The sequence below is a fragment of the Xenopus laevis genome, chromosome 2L, assembly GCF_017654675.1.
Source record: "Xenopus laevis strain J_2021 chromosome 2L, Xenopus_laevis_v10.1, whole genome shotgun sequence".
In the NCBI taxonomy this organism is placed as follows: domain Eukaryota; kingdom Metazoa; phylum Chordata; class Amphibia; order Anura; family Pipidae; genus Xenopus; species Xenopus laevis.
Genome location: NC_054373.1, coordinates 62,851,200 through 62,876,193, shown reverse-complemented (window position 1 = coordinate 62,876,193; position 24,994 = coordinate 62,851,200). Strand labels below are relative to the sequence as shown.

Here is a 24,994-nt window from a genome sequence, read left to right as displayed (position 1 = left end):
AATTAAATGTTCACCCTATTACCTACCACAACAGAGAAATTGAGTGTAAGCTAAATGTAGTTATCCCCAATCAGTGGATGTGAGCAACATGGTGCTCTCCAACCCATTGGATGTTACTCCCAATGGCCTCAAAACAGATGCTTATTTTTGAATTCCTGGATTGGAGGCAAGTGTTGGTTGCATAAAAACCATGTGTACTGCTGAACATACCTTCCTGTCAGCTGTCATTTTACATAGGGGATACAATATAGCCAATCACAGCCAATATTTGGCACCCCCCCCCAGGAACTTTTTTTATGCATGTGTTGCTCCCCAGCTCACGACAAAAAAGTTTGGAGACCACTTAGCTAGAATGAAGTTTGAAAACATATAGGGGGTTATTTACTAAACCTTGAATTTATCTGATCAACCTTTTTTTTTTTTAGCAAAAACTCGAGATTTAAACCCCAATGTTGCAAAAAGCCAAATCTGAAAATCTGCCATCTCAGACCTGTCAAGGTCCCGTATAAGTCAATGAGAGAGGCACCTATACCAATTTGACATTATCATGGTTTGTGCTGGGTTTAGCCTGAAAAAACTCGAAAAATTCAAGCTTGATTCTTCACCAATCCAATTATATTGAGTTAATTTATTAATAAATATGGCAAAATCAGGCATGGGAATTTGGTCAAACTTTTTTTTATTGGGACAATGAGATAAATTTGGAATTTAGTAAATAACCCCCATAAAGTACATAAACATCCTGAAAGATGGGAACCAGGCCCCCAAAGGCAAAAGAAAAGTCTTATTTATCAGCACATAGAAGTCAAGACTATATATATATATATATATATATATATATATATATATATATATATATATATATATATATATATATATATATATATATATATATATATATCCTAATCCAACATGGGAGAATTATACTTCCTGTGGTGAAGTCGTGAAAGGCCAAGTGCCTGGGAGTGAGCAAGTGAGTGCTTCCTGGGCATGTCAGATGCAAGGACTGGCCAGGCGGCGACACCAGTAGTAATGTACAACTGGAGTTGTCAATGCCAAACTCTACCAAAGATGTTTAAAGAGGATTGAGAATTGTGCCCTGGATTAAGGACCACTTTAAATGGAGACGCGTTGACTGATCTTACGCCACACGCATGCATATAAAGAGCAAACTCCAAGTTCCAAGCATTACCGATAATAGATCCCACATCAGTAGCATATTAGCCAGTCTTTTCCTCCACAACTTAATATAATCTGAGGTTCACCCTCTGACAGCAGGTCAGCACTGTAAACAGAGTTATTCAGCAGCAATTAAATTTAACGTGTAGGTTTAAAGGTCATACAACATCAAATTACAAACAGTGAAACTATCATAGCTTATCCTTCCTTAGTATTTCCAGTGCATTAATCAGTTACTTTGTCAAGGGAGCTGACCAGGAATCTGTACTTTTTACAGAACAGAGATAGAGAATTCAGAAATGGGGAGTACAATAAAAAATATTATTGTTTTTGCTGTTATGCTGAAAGGTAAGGAAAAAATTGTTGCTAATTATGCTTTTGTATTTTTGTAATGTCTGTTTTTTGTGTTAGGATTTAGTAGCCAGATATGGCTGGGATATGTAGAATATTCTACAATAGTTGAACAATTTAGTATAGTAAACTATTTAGGCCAGAATGCTTGGCCTATATATTTTTCCAAATGTAGTTTTGTTTTTCGAATATAACCTTATATCAGGGTTGCCCGTTTTAAGGATTACGGGGTATTTTACTAATTTAGATGATACTTTGCACCAATTGCAACCAATCAGCTATTAGCTTTAATCAATTTTACTGCAAGTTAAAATATGAAACAAACATGCAATGCTGCTGGCTATAGCACTGCACCTTTATTCATATATAGGTATGATATCTGTTATCAGGAAACCCATTTTCCAGAAAGTTCTGAATTACAGGAAGACCATGCCCCTTAGACTCTATTTAAATCAAGTTACTCAAAATTTTAAAAATTATTTACTTTTTCCTCTGTTATAATAAAACAGTAAATTGTACTTGATATATATATATATATATATACTGTATATATATATATATATATATATATATATATATATATATATATATATATATATATATATATATTATAGTACAAACACCTGCACTCTGTCCACTTTTTTCTCCAGGCCGGGTGCTCGGTCAAAGTCTTTATACATGCATAGAATGGACCAGCACACCGTTTTCTTCAATCAAACGTGTTTATTCAATACACACTGTGCAGGATGCACAGTGTGTATTGAATAAACACGTTTGATTGAAGAAAACGGTGTGCTGGTCCATTCTATGCATATATATATATATATATATGTATGTGTGTATATATATATATATATATATATATATATATATATATATATATATATATATATATATATATATATATTTTCAACCCCTGATTTGTTGGCAGTTACTTAATCTTATATACAAGAATACTGTGTGATTTTATATGTTTTTTTTTGCTTTTTTGCTTTTCACTTTTTTATTATAAATTGCCTGTTAAATATTTATTGCTGTAATATATATTCTTTTATAGCAAAATAGCAAATAAAGACGTTTTAATACAGTAGAACCTCAATTTTACATCCCCTGATTTTAAGTTTTCCCTCATTTTACATTGTTGTTTTGTGGTCCCACTAGGGTTGCCACCCGGCCGGTATTTTACCAACCTAGCCGGTAAAACACCTGCCGGGGCCGGTATTACAAATTTTCCGGCAATGTAGCAGCAGGTACATTTGTAATAGACCTAACAAAAGCCTTGCAACTCGCTCGATATGGCTCCTTTGACATCACAACCCACCCCATCCAATCGTGCTCCGTGGTTCCGCCCCCTTTGCCGTCACAACCTGCCCCTTTTGACGTCACGGCCTGCCCTTGTGTTATCGCCCCCTCAGGTCCCACCTATATATTATACATAATACATTTCCCTTTTTTTATATTTTCCTGGATTTTTCACCATATTTATTCTAGTCCCCTGAAAAACGTAAAATGAGGGTTCTACTGTACACAGATTTGTGGTCCCTTATCCAGAAAACCCATTGTCCTGAAAGCTCCAAATTAACTCTATCTACAATAGAAATCATTATGAGCAAATAGTTCACAATTAAAAATGTATACACCATCCATATTCATATACAAAGCATAAAGAATTCTGGGGAAAAGTGCTAGGGATCAATGTTAAAATTTCCATTTACATGGAATACCGTAGAGGTTAATGCTCACTCACCAGGTTATAAAGCACTTAGATGCTAAGCCTTTGGCCCAGAATTCCTTCTGGTTTACAACAAACAGGGAAGACTGGGGACACACTAAAAAGCCTTTGTTTGTAAATCCCACAAATAATTGTGTTACTTAGTTAATGCCTCTACTTATAAAGCAATGGAAGCATTGCAGAGGCCTCTTATTTCACTAGATCTTTAGGGTTGAGGTTACCTCAACAGAGGCTGCTCCCAGGCCCGGACTGGCAATCTGTGGGTTCTGGCAAATGCCAGAGGGGCTGCTATAAGGTCCCATAGAAAGTCAGTATTTAGTGGGCTGGTGGGAGCTGTTTGGGCCTCTTTGTGGGCTGATTGGGCCTCTGTGTACCTGAAATGCCAGGGCCTTTTTTAATTCTCAGTCCGGGCCTGGCTGCTCCCCTTGTATGAATAAACATGTTGGAGAATGACACACCTGCCACCATTGTTATATAGCACAGTAAAATCATTCCTGATACTGCAATTATTCTATAGACATGGGGCACTGCTATTGGGGTGTTTATGTCTGTCTCGCATGGTTGTGCACTAACATGAAATGTCTGAAATATATTATACACAACACAAAAGAGCTGAATATTGTGCTATAATGTGTATAAATGTGTATAAATGGAACTGAAATGTGGAGCCCAAACCATATAAAATAGACAAGTAACTTTACAACCATGAAAATATTAATCCATGTACATTTTTTTTCACAATACATAAAATAGCTTTTAGGTGGACATCGCATTTAAACTAGTTGAAACTAGGCACTAGATTTTTTTTTTTGTTCGGATGAGAGGCAGGGGACTTTGGACTTCTATTTCTTTATTTATTCTTATACTCCTTTATTTCCTACTACAGCATTCTGTATTTAGTGTGCCTTTAATACAGGTGCTGAGCTGGTGTACTTCAATCTCTGTAGTTTAGCGTCAGATGTATTACATTATTTTCACCCTTTCAACAAAAATGTTGCAATGAATGTATATGATCTGGGCTTGCAGAGATACAAGTGCTCCATGTGCTCTTTTCAAAGGAGCACTCTTTCACAGGTCAATGCTGCAATCAGGGCCGGCCTTAGGCCTATTGGACCAATTGGGCCCAATAGGGCCCCGCACCTCTGGGGGCCCCGCACCACAGGCAGCACAGATAATATTTCCCTCAGCACATGATGCTGCCTGGCCTGCCCCCAACTTTGAGAGTCCAGCCCATCCCCAAATCCATAGGTCCAGCCCACCCCCAACTCTGATAAGCCAGCCTATCCCCCAATTCCATAGGTCTAGCCTGCCCCCAACTCTCATAGGCCCAGCTTTCCTCCAACCTTGATAGGCCCTGCCTGCCCCCAATCCAACCAAGCCTGCTCCCAAGCTGAATCGGCCCAGCCTGCCCCAAACTAATTGGCCCAGTCCACTCTCCTATTTCCTCCCTCTCTCTCTTACCCTGTGTGCCCCTATTATGTGCCCCTATTTCATCCCTCTCACTCTCTTACCTTGTCTGCCCCTTTCCTTTCTATTTTGTGCCTGTATGCCCTTATTTTCCTAAATACTTGGTGTGTCAGTAGCCAGCAACACTTTGTCTAGGGGCCCCGCCAACATGGTCCCAATTGGGCCCCACATTTGATAGGATCAGCCCTGGCTGCAATATGTGCTATACATACATAACTATATTAACGTGCATGCTTGGTAGCCTGAGTTAATTTTATTGTCTGGTATAAGAGTTTGTAACAAATTATTTTCAATATAATAATATATCTGTTTATATGGGGGAAATTACACAGTTTTTACTTTAACCTTCCACTGTATTACAGGCTTAAAGTCTCACTGCTTCAATGACTAGTTGTGATCAATCTGTTAATAATAGTCCTCAATATATTGTAATATTCAAAATCGGAAACCAGAGGTAACATATGCTCCTTAAACAAGAGGGAAAAACATTCTTCTCCTAAGCAGGGCGATCATCAAAAAATTAAAATAAATACAATGAACAGCAGAAAGGGTAGACTGGCTATACAAGGAATATGCACAGACCATATTATTATGACAGGGTCTTGCTGCAGAATTTCTTAAATTATTAGAGTCCCTCTGCACAAAGACATATTTGTGTTGGTCGAGAATTCAGTGCAATTCTGTCAAGCTTTCTAAAATGCAGGATCATAGAGATGGTCACAATGAGATGAAAATGACTTCACACACTGTCAGTGGGGTACCTGCAAGCTTCTGGGCCTTCTAAACCTTGGGGATGATCATCTAAATTGCAGTTACCACTGATCACTACTGAGTCCTCTAAGCAGATACTGGGTCTGCTGACTGTTTTGTTGTACAACCTCATCCTGACAAGGCATACTATGGATTTTTACAATTGGAAATAATTTTAAAAGTGCAGGTAGTGTTTCAAATACGTTTTTAAAAAAGATCCTAATGTAAGTATTTGTGCAACGCAATGAGTGTCCTATAATTAGCTGATAGTTGGGTTTAAATGTATTTTAAAAATTTATTTAAATTTAAAATTCTCAAAGGTGAACACATCAAGTAAAACAAAAATGTTGTTCGGGGGTCATCAGTCGGAGAAGTAATATCATTGTAGAATCTGAAAGCCACAGGCGTGTGGCAAGCCTGTATCCTAGGAAGAACAATCAACACAAATCAGCAGTGCACTAAGGAGCTGCTCCTTATCTCACAGCCTAAAAAGCTGTAGCTGGGGGAAAGAGTGGTGTTTGTTTATGCCAAGGGACTGCTGAGATGTGTCAGGAGGTAGAATTTGACTTTAGTTTAAATTCTAGAATGCTTAGTGCAGGGGTCCCCAACCTTTTTTTTAACCTGTGAGCCACATTAAAATGGAAAAAGAGTTGGAGAGCAACACAAGCATAAAACAAGTTCCTAGGGATGCTAAATAAGGGCTGTGATTAGCTATTTGGTAGTCCTTATGTGTACTGGAAGTTGTGTTTAGCAGTACACTTGTTTTTTTGTCTTCAAGACTGCAATTAATTAATAAGCACCTGCTTTGAGGCCACTGGGAGCAACATTTATGGGGTTGATGAGCAGCAACATATTTCTCATGAGCCACTGGTTGGGATCACTGGCTTTGTGCATTCTTGCTTAGCGCAAGAAATAAAAAACACAAACTAGGCAAAACATACAGTATGTTCAGCATAAGCCCCATTCATTAAACTAATATTGAAAAGGGGTATACTGCACCGTTTTAAGGGTCTATAACAGCTGGCATTCACAGATAATGTCATACTTCAGAAATAAAGTTTGCAAAGTGTTCAAAACTACATAGGAAAACATTTTTCATAGTAATCCAGTATAATAATACACACTGACTGCAGACACTGAAAGCAGTGGCGAGGTATAGCTGACTGCTTAGAAAAATTAAGTTTTGCAAGAAACCACTCGGGATGCACAAATTCATGATTCTGCCTTTATCAGCAGGATTCGGATCTGGCCCAATTGAAGTACCTGCCAAAAAATCATGTGACTTTTCGTCACACAAACAAGAAATTCAAAAAGTTCTTAAAGGATAGCTAAACGCCCCCGAGATATAACAGCCCCCTCAGCTGCTCTCGATCTGCGCCCTTTACCTCTCCCTCCTTACACAGTGTAATACCTATATTAGCTCTGCTAATGGGAATCCTGAGCACAAGAAGCAGAGCAGTTCTTCAGGGTCCCGCTGCACCATCTTCTGTGAATTTTTATCCTTTTTGGGTCTATACGCCAACACAGAGCCTGCAGGCATATGTGTTGTTGGGGCTAGTCAGGAATCTATGGCAGACCTGACGAGTATACAAATGTACAGAAGATTGGGCCGAGGGACCCCGCTGTGTTGCTCTGCTTCTTGCGCTCAGTATTCCCACAATAGGAGTGCTAATATAGGTAATACACTGTATGGGGAGGGAGAGGTAACGGGGGCAGTTTGAGAGGGCTGTTATATCTCGGGGGGGTTAGGTCTCCATTAACTACACACTGTGTGTGCGGTTCTTTTTACTTCTTTTTCCCATAATTTACATAGGCAAATTAGGGTTCAGATTTGGTTAGGGATTGGGCCGAATCTTTCACAAAGGATTCAGGAATACAGCAAGCCAGGTTGAACACTGGAAGCAATCATCTGATTGTTTGCTATGGGTTACTGCCCAGGTGCAAATTTGCCCAGTGCTTATAAATTACCCCCAGTAAGTTTTACTGGAAATGAACAAGGTTAATGAATGAAGAGTGGGAATTTAAAAGGCCCAAGCAGCCCACCTAAATCTCCTTACACATAGCATGTAATGTAAAATGTAAATGAGTTACCACTCGTGTCTGCATGCACTGATGCAATGTGAGCATAAACCCCCCCTGAAAACTGGAACCTTGGTATGTGACCAATATCACTAAGCCCAGTATAGTATAGTATAAACTATAGATGGTAACACACAAGAATTAGTACAAATGTACAAAGCTATTTCACTATAATCCATTAGGCAATCCACAATAAAACAGAAGAAAAGGAGCACATAGCGTAATAACATGTAGTGAATGAAAATTTATCAAATAACACAGATATGATCACAGTCTTTGAGATTGTATTGAAGGGGAAAATGACATGGCCAGTTCAAATAATTCTACCTCTAAAAAGTCTTGCATGCAACAACTTCTGCCTAATCATAAACCAGTCGGATTGTCAGGAAAATTCTTCACTTCATTTGAAAATTCTCCTTAATTTAGGATGTTGCCCTTCAGTTTAGGATCTGTTGACTCCAAGGCCTGTGTGCATCTTTCTCAAGTTACAGGCAGAAAAAACTGACACAAAGGAAGATGGAACTTGCAATTTTAATGTAATTGAAATTTCTTTGGTAATAAGTGTAATTTAATTAAATAGAGGGAAATCCATTCTAGCTAGAACTAATTTGTCTGGTGTCTCTGTAATTATAGATTATCCTGTTGAATTATGGTACTTTGAATTTTTCTTATTTACAGTTTGTACCAAATTATATACTGTATATACCTTGCTTGCACTGCCTACTCTACAGCCCCTTTGATTAGATAATGATGCCATTTGATTGCTTTCTGGTCAGTTTTGTGGTTCACTTTTGCGGTTATTGATAAATGCTTTGCTTTGTGTGGACACCAAAGTATTTAAGATGTTGTTTCATGCTCATATTTATTGCAAACATAAACAAGTTCACAATGATTTCATTGTGCATAAATTAGACTAAAATGATCAACCCAATAACATGGGAGACAGCTGTGGGCTGCAATAATTTATCTGATGAGCACTGAAACACAATTACTCTATTTATCAAATCTATCTTGAACTTGTGGAAAACACCTTAACCCTACAGCAGACATCACTTTAATTCTGAAAATTATCTGTTGGCTAATTAGGAAGATGTTCCTAGAATGTGTTATGCCTTTGTTTAATTATTTACAGTACAGTTAAATTGAACAGTTCATACTGTATAATAATCAAGCTACTACAGAAGCTTATAGGCATAAATGTTTTCTAGAAAAGATGGCCCCAAAGTATGGAAACAAAGACCTTGTGGTCATACTGGAAAGATATTTAGAAAATTGTCAAAATTGGCCAGAAACTGCTTGTCTGTACTGTTTCAAGTAGTTAGTCTAATGTCACACAACATATTATCCATGAGCAACAATACTGCTCAATACTGCCTGTATTAGTTGCCAGTGACTTCAGTGTTATCCAACCTTTCAATGTACACCAGGCAGATTGTGACCTAAAAGTGCATTTTGGCATTAAAGAAGCCAGTTTTAATTAAATATAGTAAAGTATATATACTGGAGGAAGGATGGGAGGTTCCAAGAGTGGTTTAAGAAGAAGTGACCCCTGAGCTTGCAGTATCAGTGCAATTAAGAGGGTGAAGGCCAGATTAGAGAGATTTGAAAATTGCAAGGAAAAACTGAGTTTCATGGTATACAGTATCAACTGATTGGGGAATTCCGAGCTATGAGAAATATGGGAAGAGATCTAATGAACAATAAAGAAGTTACATTTAGAGCAGATGTTTTGGGACTTTCTTGGTTCAAGACCCCTTTGATGGCTAGCATTTGTTCAAGACCCTTAGGTCCAAAATTCAAGGACATCAAATGAGGAGGGCAAATAGTCACTCTTCCCATCTGGGCCACTGCTTTCTGGCTAGAACCACAGTTTGGGAACCATTGACATTATAACTAGGGGCAGGTTAATGTTTGAGCAAAAGGGCTCAATTTTCCAATGGCAAATGGGGCACTTTATCATCATGGATCTTCCAAATAGTAGAACAGAATATTATAAAAATCTCTTGCTTTCAACTGGAACATTAATTACACAAAAGATATATCCCCAGGGAGATATGTTCCATATATATACATTTTAAAAAAGTGTCTGTTGCCAAGAAATGCAACATAGAAGTGTTAATATCACTGTCTCTTCTGTGTATTCATTTCGAAGCTGAAGAAAACTCAAGAAGATATGTTGCAGAACATTTTCAGCTAATTAAAGAAATGGGTCTGTAATTCAACAATTAATCCAGATTTAAGACAGCATTGTAACTTTCAGTTATTTGCATAAATCTAACCATTTCACTGAAAGCTTCTCTAGATGTTGTTTTGCATTTTAACATTAACTTCAGTTGATTTATGTTTTCTTACATTTAGTATCTGTTTCATATTTAATTCTTTCTTATTTCAGGGATTCTAGGTGCTCCTTTTTTTGCAGAAGAGGCTACACATCAGTTCTTAAGGCTTAAAAGACAAGCATTCTCACAACATTTATGGGAACCAAATAATGTGGAGAATTCTTTTATGTCTACAATAAATGAACAAGTAATGTACACATTTATTTTAATATATTTATTTTTTATATCTGTTTTTCATAATTTTCAGGATATCACCATAAGTCAGTAATGATTTCAAAATATACTCAACAATGGGAGTGGCACTGGGAAATGCAACTAAAAACAAAGTTTTTAACAAGAGCTAGGGTCAGCAGCGCAACTAGAGGGGGGCGGGCCCTGGCACGGGACGTGCAGCAGGGCCCTTCCCCCCTCCGTACAATCGGAAACGACCGCGCATACAGCCGCATTTGCCTAAAAACACAGTGGTGCGCGAGCTGCCGGGGGGCCCTGAGGGGGTGCGGGCCCTGGCCCAATCGCACCCCCTGCTCCCCCGGTAGTTACACCACTGGCTAGGGTAGAATACTGGTTAAGCTGGAAGAGGGGAGTAGTATATGTTATGATCAATGGCAGCATGCCGCACCCCCTGGGGCCTGGCCAAGGATTGTTATGTTACTGGATATTAGCAACATCTTTTATGATGAAATTGACAAAACAGTGCCTCCTGAAGGGAAATATGTCCAACCGTGGTAATGTTGGGAGCCCAGTTATCACTCACTTCTCTTTAAGTGGAAATACATGGGCATATTTAAGCTACCAATTTGACCTTTTCGGACCAAGTTGGCAATTTATCTGCCCATGTATGGGGCCCTCCCACTGGCCTGCCCAACTGATATCTGTCCAGTTTAAAAATCTTGCTGGAGCTAGGATCATATTGACTGGTTGATGCAGTCCTAAACCTGACATGAGTTGACATAGTGAGTTGACAGTTTAGCCCATGGGTAGTGATGGGCAAATTTATTCGCCAGGCGGCGAATACATTTGCTAAACCGACGCGAAAATTCACCGGCGTAAAAAAATTGGACGTCAGCGTTTCGCAATTTTTTTGCCGTTTCATGAATTTCGCGGGAAATTCACAGATTTTTAGGTGAAGCGAAATGCCCCAAATTCGCCCATCACTACCCATTAGAGATGTCGCGAACTGTTCGCCGGCGAACTTGTTCGCGCGAACATCGGGTGTTCGCGCTCGCCGGAAGTTCGCGAACGTCGCGCGACGTTCGCCATTTTGGGTTCGCCATTGTTGGCGCTTTTTTTTGCCCTCTCACCCCAGACCAGCAGGTACATGGCAGCCAATCAGGAAGCTCTCCCCTGGACCACTCCCCTTCCCTATAAAAACCGAAGCCCTGCAGCGTTTTTTCACTCTGCCTGTGTGTGCTGAAGAGATAGTGTAGGGAGAGAGCTGCTGCCTGTTAGTGATTTCAGGGACAGTTGAAAGTTTGCTGGCTAGTAATCGTTTTGATACTGCTCTGTTATTGGAGGGACAGAAGTCTGCAGGGGTTTGAGGGACATTTAAGCTTAGGTAGCTTTGCTGGCTAGTAATCTACCTTCTACTGCAGTGCTCTGTATGTAGCTGCAGTGGGCAGCTGTCCTGCTTCTGATCTCATCTGCTGACTGCTGCAATAACAGTAGTCCTTGTAAGGACTGCTTTTATTTATTTTTTTGTTGTTTTACTACTACTACTACTACTACTATAAGAGCCCAGTGCTATTAGTCTAGCAGTGTTGGGGAGTGGGACTGGTGTGCTAATCTGCTGCTCCTAGTAGTTCAGCAGCACCAACTTTAATTTTTTTTTTTTAATATTCATTTTTTTTTTATTTTACTTTTTTTTATTTTACTACCGCTGTAGTAGTGTATAAGTTGACCTTTTAGGCATTATTTGCCCTGTAGGCATTATTTGCACACTGTTTTCTTCAACCCGCCATCTAGCTGTGTGACCTTGTTCACATTCTGTCTAAATATCCATAATATTACCGTCTCCAGAAAAACACCGGAGTGACTTTTTCAAGCAGCCATAATATATTTTACGTAATCCGTATCCACCGCTGTAGTAGTGTATACGTTGACCTTGTAGGCATTATTTGCACACTGTTTTCTTCAACCCGCCATCTAGCTGTGTGACCTTGTTCACATTCTGTCTAAATATCCATAATATTACCGTCTCCAGAAAAAACACCGGAGTGACTTTTTTCAAGCAGCATTCATATATTTTACGTAATCCGTATCCACCGCTGTAGTAGTGTATACGTTGACCTTGTAGGCATTATTTGCACACTGTTTTCTTCAACCCGCCATCTAGCTGTGTGAGCTTGTTCACATTTTGTCTAAATATTGATAATATTATCGTCTCTAGAAAAACCACTTGAGTTACTTTTTTTCAAGCAGCATTCATATATTTTACGTAATCCGTATCCACCGCTGTAGTAGTGTATACGTTGACCTTGTAGGCATTATTTGCACACTGTTTTCTTCAACCCGCCATCTAGCTGTGTGACCTTGTTCACATTCTGTCTAAATATCCATAATATTACCGTCTCCAGAAAAAACACCGGAGTGACTTTTTTCAAGCAGCCATAATATATTTTACGTAATCCGTATCCACCGCTGTAGTAGTGTATACGTTGACCTTGTAGGCATTATTTGCACACTGTTTTCTTCAACCCGCCATCTAGCTGTGTGACCTTGTTCACATTCTGTCTAAATATCCATAATATTACCGTCTCCAGAAAAAACACCGGAGTGACTTTTTTCAAGCAGCATTCATATATTTTACGTAATCCGTATCCACCGCTGTAGTAGTGTATACGTTGACCTTGTAGGCATTATTTGCACACTGTTTTCTTCAACCCGCCATCTAGCTGTGTGAGCTTGTTCACATTTTGTCTAAATATTGATAATATTATCGTCTCTAGAAAAACCACTTGAGTTACTTTTTTTCAAGCAGCATTCATATATTTTACGTAATCCGTATCCACCGCTGTAGTAGTGTATACGTTGACCTTGTAGGCATTATTTGCACACTGTTTTCTTCAACCCGCCATCTAGCTGTGTGACCTTGTTCACATTCTGTCTAAATATCCATAATATTACCGTCTCCAGAAAAAACACCGGAGTGACTTTTTTCAAGCAGCCATAATATATTTTACGTAATCCGTATCCACCGCTGTAGTAGTGTATACGTTGACCTTGTAGGCATTATTTGCACACTGTTTTCTTCAACCCGCCATCTAGCTGTGTGACCTTGTTCACATTCTGTCTAAATATCCATAATATTACCGTCTCCAGAAAAAACACCGGAGTGACTTTTTTCAAGCAGCCATAATATATTTTACGTAATCCGTATCCACCGCTGTAGTAGTGTATACGTTGACCTTGTAGGCATTATTTGCACACTGTTTTCTTCAACCCGCCATCTAGCTGTGTGACCTTGTTCACATTCTGTCTAAATATCCATAATATTACCGTCTCCAGAAAAAACACCGGAGTGACTTTTTTCAAGCAGCATTCATATATTTTACGTAATCCGTATCCACCGCTGTAGTAGTGTATACGTTGACCTTGTAGGCATTATTTGCACACTGTTTTCTTCAACCCGCCATCTAGCTGTGTGAGCTTGTTCACATTTTGTCTAAATATTGATAATATTATCGTCTCTAGAAAAACCACTTGAGTTACTTTTTTTCAAGCAGCATTCATATATTTTACGTAATCCGTATCCACCGCTGTAGTAGTGTATACGTTGACCTTGTAGGCATTATTTGCACACTGTTTTCTTCAACCCGCCATCTAGCTGTGTGTATTATCGTTTCCAGAAAAACCAACTGAGTTTTTGTTGTTGTTGTTGTTTTTTAAAAAATAATGCCAGGCAAAGGCAGGCCGCCACGCAGAGGCCGTGCTAGGGGCCGTGCTGCTATGCAATCCTGTGGCCCTAGCAAATTGCCCAGTTTTAAAAAGCCAATGACCCTGAACTCCCAAAATGCTGAAGAGGTAGTTGACTGGCTTACACAGCACACCCCATCCTCTACCGTTTCTAACTTTACCACAACATCCTCCTCATCCTCCACTGCTATGGCCACCCCACGTAACACTTCCTCCACCACCGGTGCCCCTTCTTCACTGGGGTCAGAGGAGTTATTTTCCCATGAGTTTCTTGAACTGAGTAATGCGCAACCATTATTGCCAGAAGAAGATGAAGGAGATGAGGACCTTACACCAGATTTAATTCTGGCAGAGAACACGACAGAGATGGACATAATGAGTGATGAGGAGGAGGTCCCCGCTGCTGCTTCCTTCTGTGATGTGTCAGAAGAAATTGATGCATCTGAGGAGAATGATGATGAGGAGATTGATGTTTTGTGGGTGCCTAGTAGAAGAGAGCAAGAGGAGGGTAGTTCAGATGGAGAGACGGAGAGTCAGAGAGGCAGTAGGAGAATAAGACTTAGAAGAAGCAGGGAGGACAGCCCGCAGGGATCAGTAGGGCAACAACATGTATCGGCACCTGTGTTCAGCCGGCCAACGCACCCGCCATTGCCGCCAATGCCGCCAACTTCTACTGTTACTGCCAGATCGCACACTTCCAAAAAGTCAGCAGTGTGGGATTTTTTTAATGTGTGTGCCTCTGACAAAAGCATTGTAATTTGCAATGAGTGCAGTCAGAAACTGAGCCTTGGTAAGCCCAACAGCCACATAGGTACAACTTCTATGCGAAGGCACATGAGCGGCAAGCACAAAGCACTTTGGGAGCAACACCTCAAAGGCAACAGGCAAACTAAAAGCCACACTCCTTCTGGTCCAGCATCTTACTGCTCTACCTCTGCTCTCCTTGACCCGTCTGAACCACCCTCCACTCCGCCTTCCACCTTGACCACCTGTTCCCATTCCCAGTCATCTGCCACCAGCCAAGTTTCTGTGAAGGCCATGTTTGATCGTAAGAAGCCAATGTCTGACTGTCACCCCCTTGCCCGGCGTCTGACAGCTGGCTTGTCTGCACTCTTAGCCCGCCAGCTTTTACCATACCAGCTGGTGGACTCTGAGGCCTTCCGCAAATTTGTAGCAATTGGGACACCGCAGTGGAAGGTACCCAGCCGCAATTTTTTTTCTAAAAAGGGAATACCACACCTGTACCAACATGTGCAGAGCCAAGTTACCGCATCTCTGTCACTTAGTGTTGGGCCAAAGGTCCATATGACTACTGACGCATGGTCCTCCAAGCATGGTCAGGGCAGGTATGTCACCTACACTGCCCACTGGGTGAACTTGGTAATGGCTGGGAAGCAGGGAATGGGTAGCTCAACAACAACAGTGGAGTTGGTGTCACCGCCACGGATTGCACGCGGTTCTGCCACCACCTCTACTCCTCCATCGCTCTCTACCTCGTCTTCTTCTTCTTCTTACTCTGCTGCTGGGTCCTCCTTCTCCTCCTCCACACCTGTGCACCCCCAGCTCCCCCTAGGCTATTCGACGTGCCAGGTACGCCGTTGTCACGCTGTCTTGGGGATGACGTGCCTGGAAAGCAAAAACCATACCGGATCTGTACTCCTGTCATCTCTGCAGTCACAGGCCGATCGGTGGCTGACCCCACACCAACTGCAGATCGGAAAAGTGGTGTGTGACAATGGAAGCAATCTGTTGGCAGCGTTGAGACTAGGCAATTTAACACATGTGCCCTGCATGGCACATGTGTTAAATTTAATAGTCCAACGTTTTGTCTCCAAGTACCCAGGATTCCAGGACGTTCTCACCCAGTCCAGAAAGGTGTCGGCCCATTTCAGACGTTCCTACACAGCCATGGCACGCCTTGCTGACATTCAGCAGCGCTACAACATGCCAGTCAGGCGTTTGATTTCTGACAGCCAGACTCGCTGGAATTCAACGCTCCTTATGTTGGAACGTCTGCTGCAACAACAAAGGGCCGTCAACGAGTACCTTTTTGAACTGGGTGGTAGGACTGGATCTGCACAGCTGGGGATTTTTTTCCCCCGTTACTGGGTGCTTATGCGCGATGCCTGCAGGCTCATGCGACCTTTTGAAGAGGTGACAAATATGGTCAGTCGCACCGAAGGCACCATCAGCGACCTAATACCCTTCGCTTTATTCCTGGAGCGTGCCGTGCGACGAGTGACAGATGAGGCTGTAGACCAGCGTGACGAGGAGCTGGAAGCGCACGATTTCTGGTCGGAATCACCAGAACGAACCCAGGCACCTGCTGCAACGCAGGGAGAGGTGCCAGAAGTGGAGTCAGAGGAGGAAGGTGGCTTTGTGGAGGAGGAGGAGGAGGACCAACAGGAGCAGGCTTCCCAGGGGGCTAGTGGTGACCTTTTGGGGACCCCTGGTCTTGTACGTGGCTGGGGGGAGGAGACCGTGGATGATGCAGTCCTTGATAATGAGGAAGCGGAGATGGATAGCTCTGCATCCAACCTTGTGAGAATGGGGTCTTTCATGCTGTCATGCCTGTTGAAGGACCCCCGTATCAAGAGGCTTAAGGAGAAGGACCTGTACTGGGTCGCAACGCTACTAGACCCTCAGTACAAGCATAAAGTGTCAGAAATGTTACCAACATACCACAAGTCCGAAAAGATGCGGCATTTACAAACCAGCCTGCAAAACATGTTGTACAATGCTTTTAAGGGTGATGTCACTTCAGGAACTCATCAACATTCCAGGGGCAGAGGTGCCAGTAATCCTGCCACGAGCACACCTGCAAGGACAAAGCCCTTTGGCCAGTCTGTAACGTCAGACATGCAAATGTTTTTCTGTCCAAGGCAGCGCCACAACCCTTCTGGATCCACCCTCAAAGAACGCCTCGACCGGCAGGTAGCGGACTACCTGGCATTAACTGCAGATATCGACACTCTGAGGAGCGATGAACCCCTGGACTACTGGGTGCGCAGGCTTGATCTGTGGCCAGAGCTGTCACAATTTGCCATGAACCTCTTGTCTTGCCCAGCCTCAAGTGTGCTCTCAGAAAGGACCTTCAGTGCAGCAGGAGGGATTGTAACTGAGAAGAGAACTCGCCTAGGTCACAAAAGTGTAGATTACCTGACCTTTATTAAAATGAATGAGGGGTGGATCTCGGAGGGTTACTGCACGCCGGAAGACTTGTTCTGACTTCTATGCAGCTGTCCTTCTCTTCAAGCCTCATGACTCCACACACAGCTGTCCTTTAGCGTCCTCCTCCTCCCTCCGCCACCGTTACAAACTAGGGTGCAAACCCTACTGGTTTAATTTTTTCTGGCCTCTGTGCTTCAGTGGCTGCAACCAAAAAAACTGGGCAAACAATGTCTACAAGGTCAACGTATGGCAAAAAATGACTATTTTCAGCATTTATATGGCATATTTTTTCTGGCAACTGTGCTTCAGTGGCTGCGTCCAAAAAAATGCATATTTTCTGCATTTATATGGCATAATTTTTCTGGCCTCTGTGCTTCAGTGGCTGCAACCAAAAAAATGCATATTTTCAGCATTTATATGGCATAATTTTTCTGGCCTCTGTGCTTCAGTGGCTGCAACCAAAAAAATTTATATTTTCAGCATTTATATGGCATAATTTTTCTGGCAACTGTGCTTCAGTGGCTGCGACCAAAAAAATGCATATTTTCAGCATTTATATGGCATAATTTTTCTGGCCTCTGTGCTTCAGTGGCTGCAACCAAAAAAATTTATATTTTCAGCATTTATATGGCATAATTTTTCTGGCAACTGTGCTTCAGTGGCTGCGACCAAAAAAATTTATATTTTCTGCATTTATATGGCATAATTTTTCTGGCCTCTGTGCTTCAGTGGCTGCAACCAAAAAAATTTATATTTTCAGCATTTATATGGCATAATTTTTCTGGCCTCTGTGCTTCAGTGGCTGCAACCAAAAAAATGCATATTTTCAGCATTTATATGGCATAATTTTTCTGGCAACTGTGCTTCAGTGGCTGCGACCAAAAAAATGACTATTTTCAGCATTTATATGGCATATTTTTTCTGGCCTCTGTGCTTCAGTGGCTGCGGCCAAAAAAACTGGGCAAACAATGCCTACAAGGTCAACGACGTTGACCTTGTAGGCATTGTTTGCCCAGTTTTTTTGGCCGCAGCCACTGAAGCACAGAGGCCAGAAAAAATATGCCATATAAATGCTGAAAATAGTCATTTTTTGCCATACGTTGACTCAACGTATATGGCAAAAAATTACTATTTTCAGCATTTATATGGCATATTTTTTCTGGCAACTGTGCTTCAGTGGCTGCGACCAAAAAAACTGGGCAAACAATGCCTACAAGGTCAACGTATGGCAAAAAATGACTATTTTCAGCATTTATATGGCATATTTTTTCTGGCAACTGTGCTTCAGTGGCTGCAACCAAAAAAACTGGGCAAACAATGTCTACAAGGTCAACGTATGGCGAAAAATTACTATTTTCAGCATTTATATGGCATATTTTTTCTGGCAACTGTGCTTCAGTGGCTGCGTCCAAAAAAACTGGGCAAACAATGCCTACAAGGTCAACGTATGGCAGTTGTTTAAAGAGAACAGTAGATTACTAGCCAGCAAAGCTACCTAAGCTAAAATGTCCCTCAAATCCCTGCAGACTTCTGTCCCTCCAATACAGAGCAGTATCAAGCAGATTACTAGCCAGCAAACTTACTATCATCTGTCCCTGAAATCACTAACAGCTCTCCCCCTACACTATCTCTTCCAAGCACACACAGGCAGATTTTTCAGATACATTTTTGCCCTTGATCCCCCTCTGGCATGCCACTGTCCAGGTCGTTGCACCCTTTAAACAACTTTAAAATCATTTTTCTGGCCAGAAATGTCTTTTCTAGATGTTAAAGTTCGCCTTCCCATTGAAGTCTATGGGGTTCGCGAACCATTCGCGAACCGCTCGCATTTTTGCGCAAGTTCGCGAATATGTTCGCGAACTTTTTTTCCGACGTTCGCTACATCCCTACTACCCATGGGCCAAATGATCGGATCAGCCTGACCTCGCCAAACAAGTGGGTCTTTCAATGCATGCTTTAAACTTTGTCACTGAGCCTAACTGCCAATGACAATGTTGTTTCCTGTTACAAATTGTATCTTTCAGAGTGTGCTTTCTCTTCAGTTTTGCTTGCTTTTGTGTATTATTTGTCCTGTGCTTCTCATTTTACATTATATTTGTAGAACCTTTGTGGATTCTCTCCCTGCAGTGCCCCTCTGGAAGGTCACTGACATTTTCTTCAGATCCCCAGAATTCATTTGAATGTACCTTTCCCTCCATTTCAGCTCTCATTATCTCATAAATCATAATGCAGGTTTTGCCGAATGCCTTATACACATTTTTTTTCTGTTATGCTGCAAATTTAAACCCTAGAATGTCTAGTTTGCTACATAGTCTCTGAATCTTAATTCTAATATGCCCCATATTCGAAGCTCAAGGTTTTACCTGTTAATCAGCAAATTATTTCCAGAGCATATATAGAGTATTTCCAGTTTCCAGTTTTCCCATACCTTTATCATTATCCTTTTCATCATCCTTTTTATATAGAGTCTACACATTCTGCAGTGAATTAAAGAGATTATACATCATAAAAGCCTTTTAAGACAGAAAATAATATTAGACAGTGTATTAAATGACATTTATTAGACAATTATTTGGTTGAACCAGAATCATTGGTCGGTGGTGAAGCAAAACTTCTGCTTGCCTTTGCGCACTACAAAATGATTTAAGCATTATTTATTCAAGTGATGTATTTTTGCTCTCTGTTCCTGCTGTGTTTCTGACAGTCATTCAAGTTAACAGACATACCCTTCAGATCTGTTTATTTGATATCTGTTTTTGTTTTAGGCATCTCAGATACTGAATACCTGGAGACATTCTGCCCAATATTATGTAGATGCAATGAAAGATCTGATAAACCCTAGCTCATATGCAGTCAGGTAGGTTCTTCTGTTATTTAGAGTAGTATGGATTGCCCATAAAGCTGTATTTCCAGTCCTCTTATATGTCCATTCTTTAAGTTTACCTGACTAATAACCAGAATTATTCGTAATCATTAAAAGAATGCCTGCTATTTTAAATACATTATATGCCATTTTAATTATATGCGTTGTTGGAAAATATAAATAATTCACGTCAGTTATCAGTTCCTATGAGCCAAGGACATAAAATATGTAGGAGTGATTTAATTTTCCTTCAGAACTTTCATATGCAATTTTTCTTTGATGCAGAGACTGGATGGCCCACTCAGTTATGACAAATTAAAAATTAGGTATTATACATTAAGAAATTAATAATCTTGTAGTTGCTAATTTAGTACTACTGGTGTTTCTAATTTAATATGAGAATTGTCTGTACTTTTTATAAAACATTAAGATATTCATATATAAATGTAAATAAGCATCTGGATATGATACAAAAAAGAAATGTATTTCCTGTTATCAGTCATATGTATTAAATTAGTTTGATTTGCTGTTTGTATAAAAGATAAAAAGGGCTTATTTACCATAACCCCAGACACAAGTGTTAGAGCACTAAGGGGCTTGCGTCCAGAGTCATGCTGCGCCTTGCTCTGGATCCTTCCGTCACTGTGCAAATGGGGTGAAAGAGCAAATTTTCGTCTCAGAAGACTTCGCCACACTTCGTGCAACTTAGTTAGGCTACCACTATGCTAATTCACTAATATTCAAAGATGCGTCTTGGCAGCCAAACACTGGCGAAGTTTTGCTAGTGTAAATTCGTCAATGCAAACATTTTATAGCAAACTTTCGCTAACATTCATTTTTTCCTAGTAAAACTTTGTAAATACACTTATGCTTAGGTCAATTTGAATAGGGCGGGTACATATAGGTCATATATATGCTTTTATTAGAGATGTTGGTGCAAATGCTTGAAGTGGCCACTTATTATTAAAAATGTCCAAGGATGCAAAATAAAGACAAAATAGATCCTCTAATGCCCTAGGCATGAGCCCACCCTAAAACAAATGTCGCATGCCCCTCAAATGGTTTAATTTTTATAACTTTTTGGCATACAGGATATGATGTCATTGACATAACATTGAGGAGGATGTAGCTTCATCTTATCAGTTCGCCAGGTCTAAGCTGGTAAAGGAGTACAAAATAAGCAAAAGGATTGCATACTCAATTACTTTAAAAATGTCAAAATTTATTCTATTAAGCCATAAGCCAGCAAATAGCCCTACGTGTTTCGGCCACATGGGTGGTGTTCATCAGGGGCAAAATACACCACAAGTACAAAATGATAAAAAGGCAGAACGATAAAGTACATTTGTGCAGTTTATATACCTTCAAAGTGAATGCATATGCTCTCATCGCACATTGGCGTGTGGCGTTATATCCGCCTGCTACTCTATGATGTGCAGAAATAGATAATGACTACAGGTATCCATCACATCCGCATCCTATTCTACATCTATTGTGGAAGTGTGTGAGCACTTACATTCCTTTGCATTCCTTTCAAGAAATAGTGATGCTCTCTTTTGGTAGAGAATTGTCCTCTACCCCTGTTAGTGAATTAGCAATGTCCCTGAAGATGGTATTTCTGTTGAATTTTCACTAGTGACAGGAACTTTGCCCTTTAGTGAATTTGCCCCTTGATGGGAATGCAGAATCAGGATGCAGTAGCTGGTACTAGAAGAAAGTATGCAATGTAGTTGAGACACGAGGCAAAAAGAACTTTGGCTGGGCATCATAGTGGGCACAGTTAAGTTGATTGCCTTGTGTTATGAGCATTTAGTAACAGACACTACAGTATGTTTGCCAAAGCAACTAATACGATGTTTGTTTTTAAACAGGTGACCTGTAAATGCTACCTGCTGATATAGGTTACTGCACCTGGGCAAACTTAGTGTATTTTATTACATAACTCCAGAGAATAGTGATCATAATACAGTCTCCTTTGAGATTATATTGCAGAGACAGCTGTATAAACTATCCTAAACTTTTGCACCTCATCTCTACACCTTTCTTTAAACCCTCCTTAAAAACAAAGGAAGATAATGTAAAACATCTATGGTTTAACAGAAATAAATGATTAATTAGTCAACATTTTGGTCTCTCAGGGGGACTTTTCGTCATAGGACTTAAAAAATGGTGGACACGATTCTAAAAATGGTATATTTAGTCAACATTTTGGTTCCCCTGGGGGGACTGAAACCATGACTAAAGAAATATGGTCATGAGTGCTCTCTATATTTTTATTTTTTGTTTACTTTCATGGTAGAACAAGGACTATTGGATTTTATGGACATGGTGCTCACCATAACTGTTGTGTTCTATCTATAGATAGACAGATAGATACTCTCTGCAATTTTGCACCCTCTAGAATTCTTGTCTCATTTTAGAGTAGTCCCAAGTATGACATACAGTATATACTCAAGCAATAATATCCCGCTTCATTCATCTTTTATTTGATTTACATCTCATCTCAAAATCAATTTTTTTCTCACATACTGTAGGCATTCACTTTGCCAATGAAGCACACTAATAAATCATTTAAACCTACTACTCTACTCTCTCCATATTTTTCTGCTGAACTTTTTAACCTTTATTGTCTACCTTGTAACCCAAGTCATAAGTCAGTAGCACCAATATCAAAGGCTTCCCTTTGCCATATTCTTGATCTTGTTAAAACAATATTTGCAATCCTGACATTACTCTTCTATGCTGCATTCACTGGTCACTGTCACTGGTCACTGGTTCACAAGTGTCTTTAGAGGTGCATTTAGTGGAAGTGGTCTATTTTTTGTTTCATTACAAGTCACTTGAGAGCACTTTCCCTAGCTGCCCATCTGCTTTTTATGTCATAGAGTAACAGAAAAGTAGCCTGGATTTCTTATTAGAGAGGCTTTACAGAACTTAAATAGCTAAGGTAAGCCTTTGAGGTACTGTTATTCAGAGTATCTTTGAATAAACTTTTGTCTAGAAATCAAGTGTAACTTTAGGATGTATAAAAGCTTTTAAGCTTTGCTACCATTTATAACTGTTTATCCTATCATTGTTCATGTTAAACAGCTCTACTAAAATGTTGTGGTGTTATTAGCTTAAATGTCAGATAAGGGCAGACAGCAAGATTTATATTTTAAATATTTGTAATATCATTTTGATTTTCTCCACTTTAATTGCTGTTTCTTGTAACTTAGGAGCCAAGTCAGCGATTACGTGAACTTTTGGTGGACAACATAAGAAAAAGCAAAATTACTCCTGCAAAAGAATATTTACAACCTAAAGATATAAATTATTCAATTTGTAATGTGTTTAATTAAGTGCTGGCTTTCTGTTAAGATATACTGAAATAAAATATTTTTGGTGCTGTTTATAATTAGCAAGAAAATAATGTAACAAAGTAGTTTTATAATTACACTACACTGGTGTTTGCCAACTGTTGAGGGTCGGCATGGCGATGTTATATATTCAGCAATCTTTCTTACTGCGAATATTATTTTTGCAAAGGCTGGAGTGCTGTCTCTTTTTTAGAGCAAGCTGTGGGAATTTGCACTGGGAACACTGAAGTTATTTTTTAATCTGCAACTACTTTGGAGGATAACAAGTTACTGTATATATATTCTCAGAAAAAAACTGTCTTTATTGAAAGCAGATTATAATTTGTATTTATTATAATTGAATTAGTCAGGAGCCACTCTGCTTTCACTTGGGACTGAGAAGAGGGTCAGTAGGCAAGGGAGTTGTATATAAGTACAATAGGTGCACTCTATGGAGCCTTTGGGCACACATGGTATAAAAATACTTTGAGGAGACATAAGTAGTCATTTATTATTCGCCAGGATGTAAGTGGTAGAGTGCTAAAGTGCACAAGAGTATACCCCTTAGCATCCTCTTACCAATTACTTGCTCCCCAGGAAAATGCTGCCCTCTGCACTGAGCTCTGGATCAAAAATCGTTTTTTTGGAGTTGAGAACATGTGTGAGGAGGAGAAGCCAAGCAAGGTTATGCCACTGAGCAAAAATAATACAAGTACTAGTTATACAATTAAATGTACTGTGTTAGGGGGCTTCGTTAATTGAGAAGGATTTGTTTTTATGGATAACACGTTGTGTAACTCTAGGCAGTGGCAGATAATTCAAGGCAGGAGTTACTTACGTGAATATAGTATTGTCTGTGTTTCATAAAAAAGGGTATTGACTTCAGGGATGAAAAAATTATTTTGCTTCGTTATACTGTATATTCCTAGTAACGCCTCACCTTGAGTATACAGTGCAGTTTTGTGTTTCAATAGGACAGATATTATTAAGAGTGAATTGATATTACACTAATCTGGTAAAATAAGTGGAGCAATTAATGTTTGAGGAAAAACAAATGTGTTAGTTATAACAGGACATTATAGACAGATAGTGGGAGATCTTTTTTCTCATACAGTATAAGAAAATAATTTCATATAAGAAAATAATGAACCTTTAGACTTGAGGAACAGAATTTTCTTCAATGTAAGGCAGTAAAACTGTGGCATGTTGTAATGACAAATTCTCTTAATAGCTTTAATATCTGCTCAGATGACTTCTTGGGCAGGCATAGTATGCAGGACTACAGTTAGCTTTGAGTATATGTGTATCCAAACATATGGTTACAATGACTGCCTAAAAATTCACATTGTTTATCAAGTGAAATAGGCAAACAAAAGAGAGGACCTTATCTAAATGTGGTACAGTTCTATAAAAATATGTGTTTGCATGCACTGCATGTGCAGGGCCGCTCCGGCCATGAGGCAAGGTGAGAATCTTGCCTCAGGCGGCACGGAGCGGCCAGTTACCAGGGGCGGCAAAAAGACCAATTGATAAGTTTCTTAGAATTGGCAATCCTATAACATATTAAAAGTTAACTTAAAGGTGAATCACCCCTATCCATAGTACATGGATCAGTTGGAAGCAACAGGCCTCGATACATGCAGAGGTAATTGTATGAAACTTTATTTGGGCTATTTAATCTGTGCATTTATGGTCAGTCTTGCTAAAAAGATATTGTCTCACATCAATCTTGCCACAATCTGCATCTATAGGGCTCCCATTGTGTTTGTAATCCTGTTACAAGAAGCCAGGAGGGGGCATGGCTGTAAGCCAA

At 40.0% G+C, this 24,994-nt stretch overlaps 1 protein-coding gene across 1 annotated transcript; it reads left to right on the top strand.

Annotated features, from left to right (window-relative positions):
- Positions 1-1,383: 1,383 nt before the first annotated feature.
- Positions 1,384-23,221, top strand: LOC121399647 (uncharacterized protein C3orf85-like). Its single transcript, XM_041581187.1, has 4 exons — positions 1,384-1,527; positions 9,951-10,084; positions 19,746-19,837; positions 23,062-23,221. The coding sequence occupies exons 1-4, from the start codon at positions 1,479-1,481 to the stop codon at positions 23,102-23,104; spliced, it is 318 nt and encodes a 105-aa protein (XP_041437121.1). The 5' UTR covers positions 1,384-1,478; the 3' UTR covers positions 23,105-23,221.
- Positions 23,222-24,994: the final 1,773 nt, after the last annotated feature.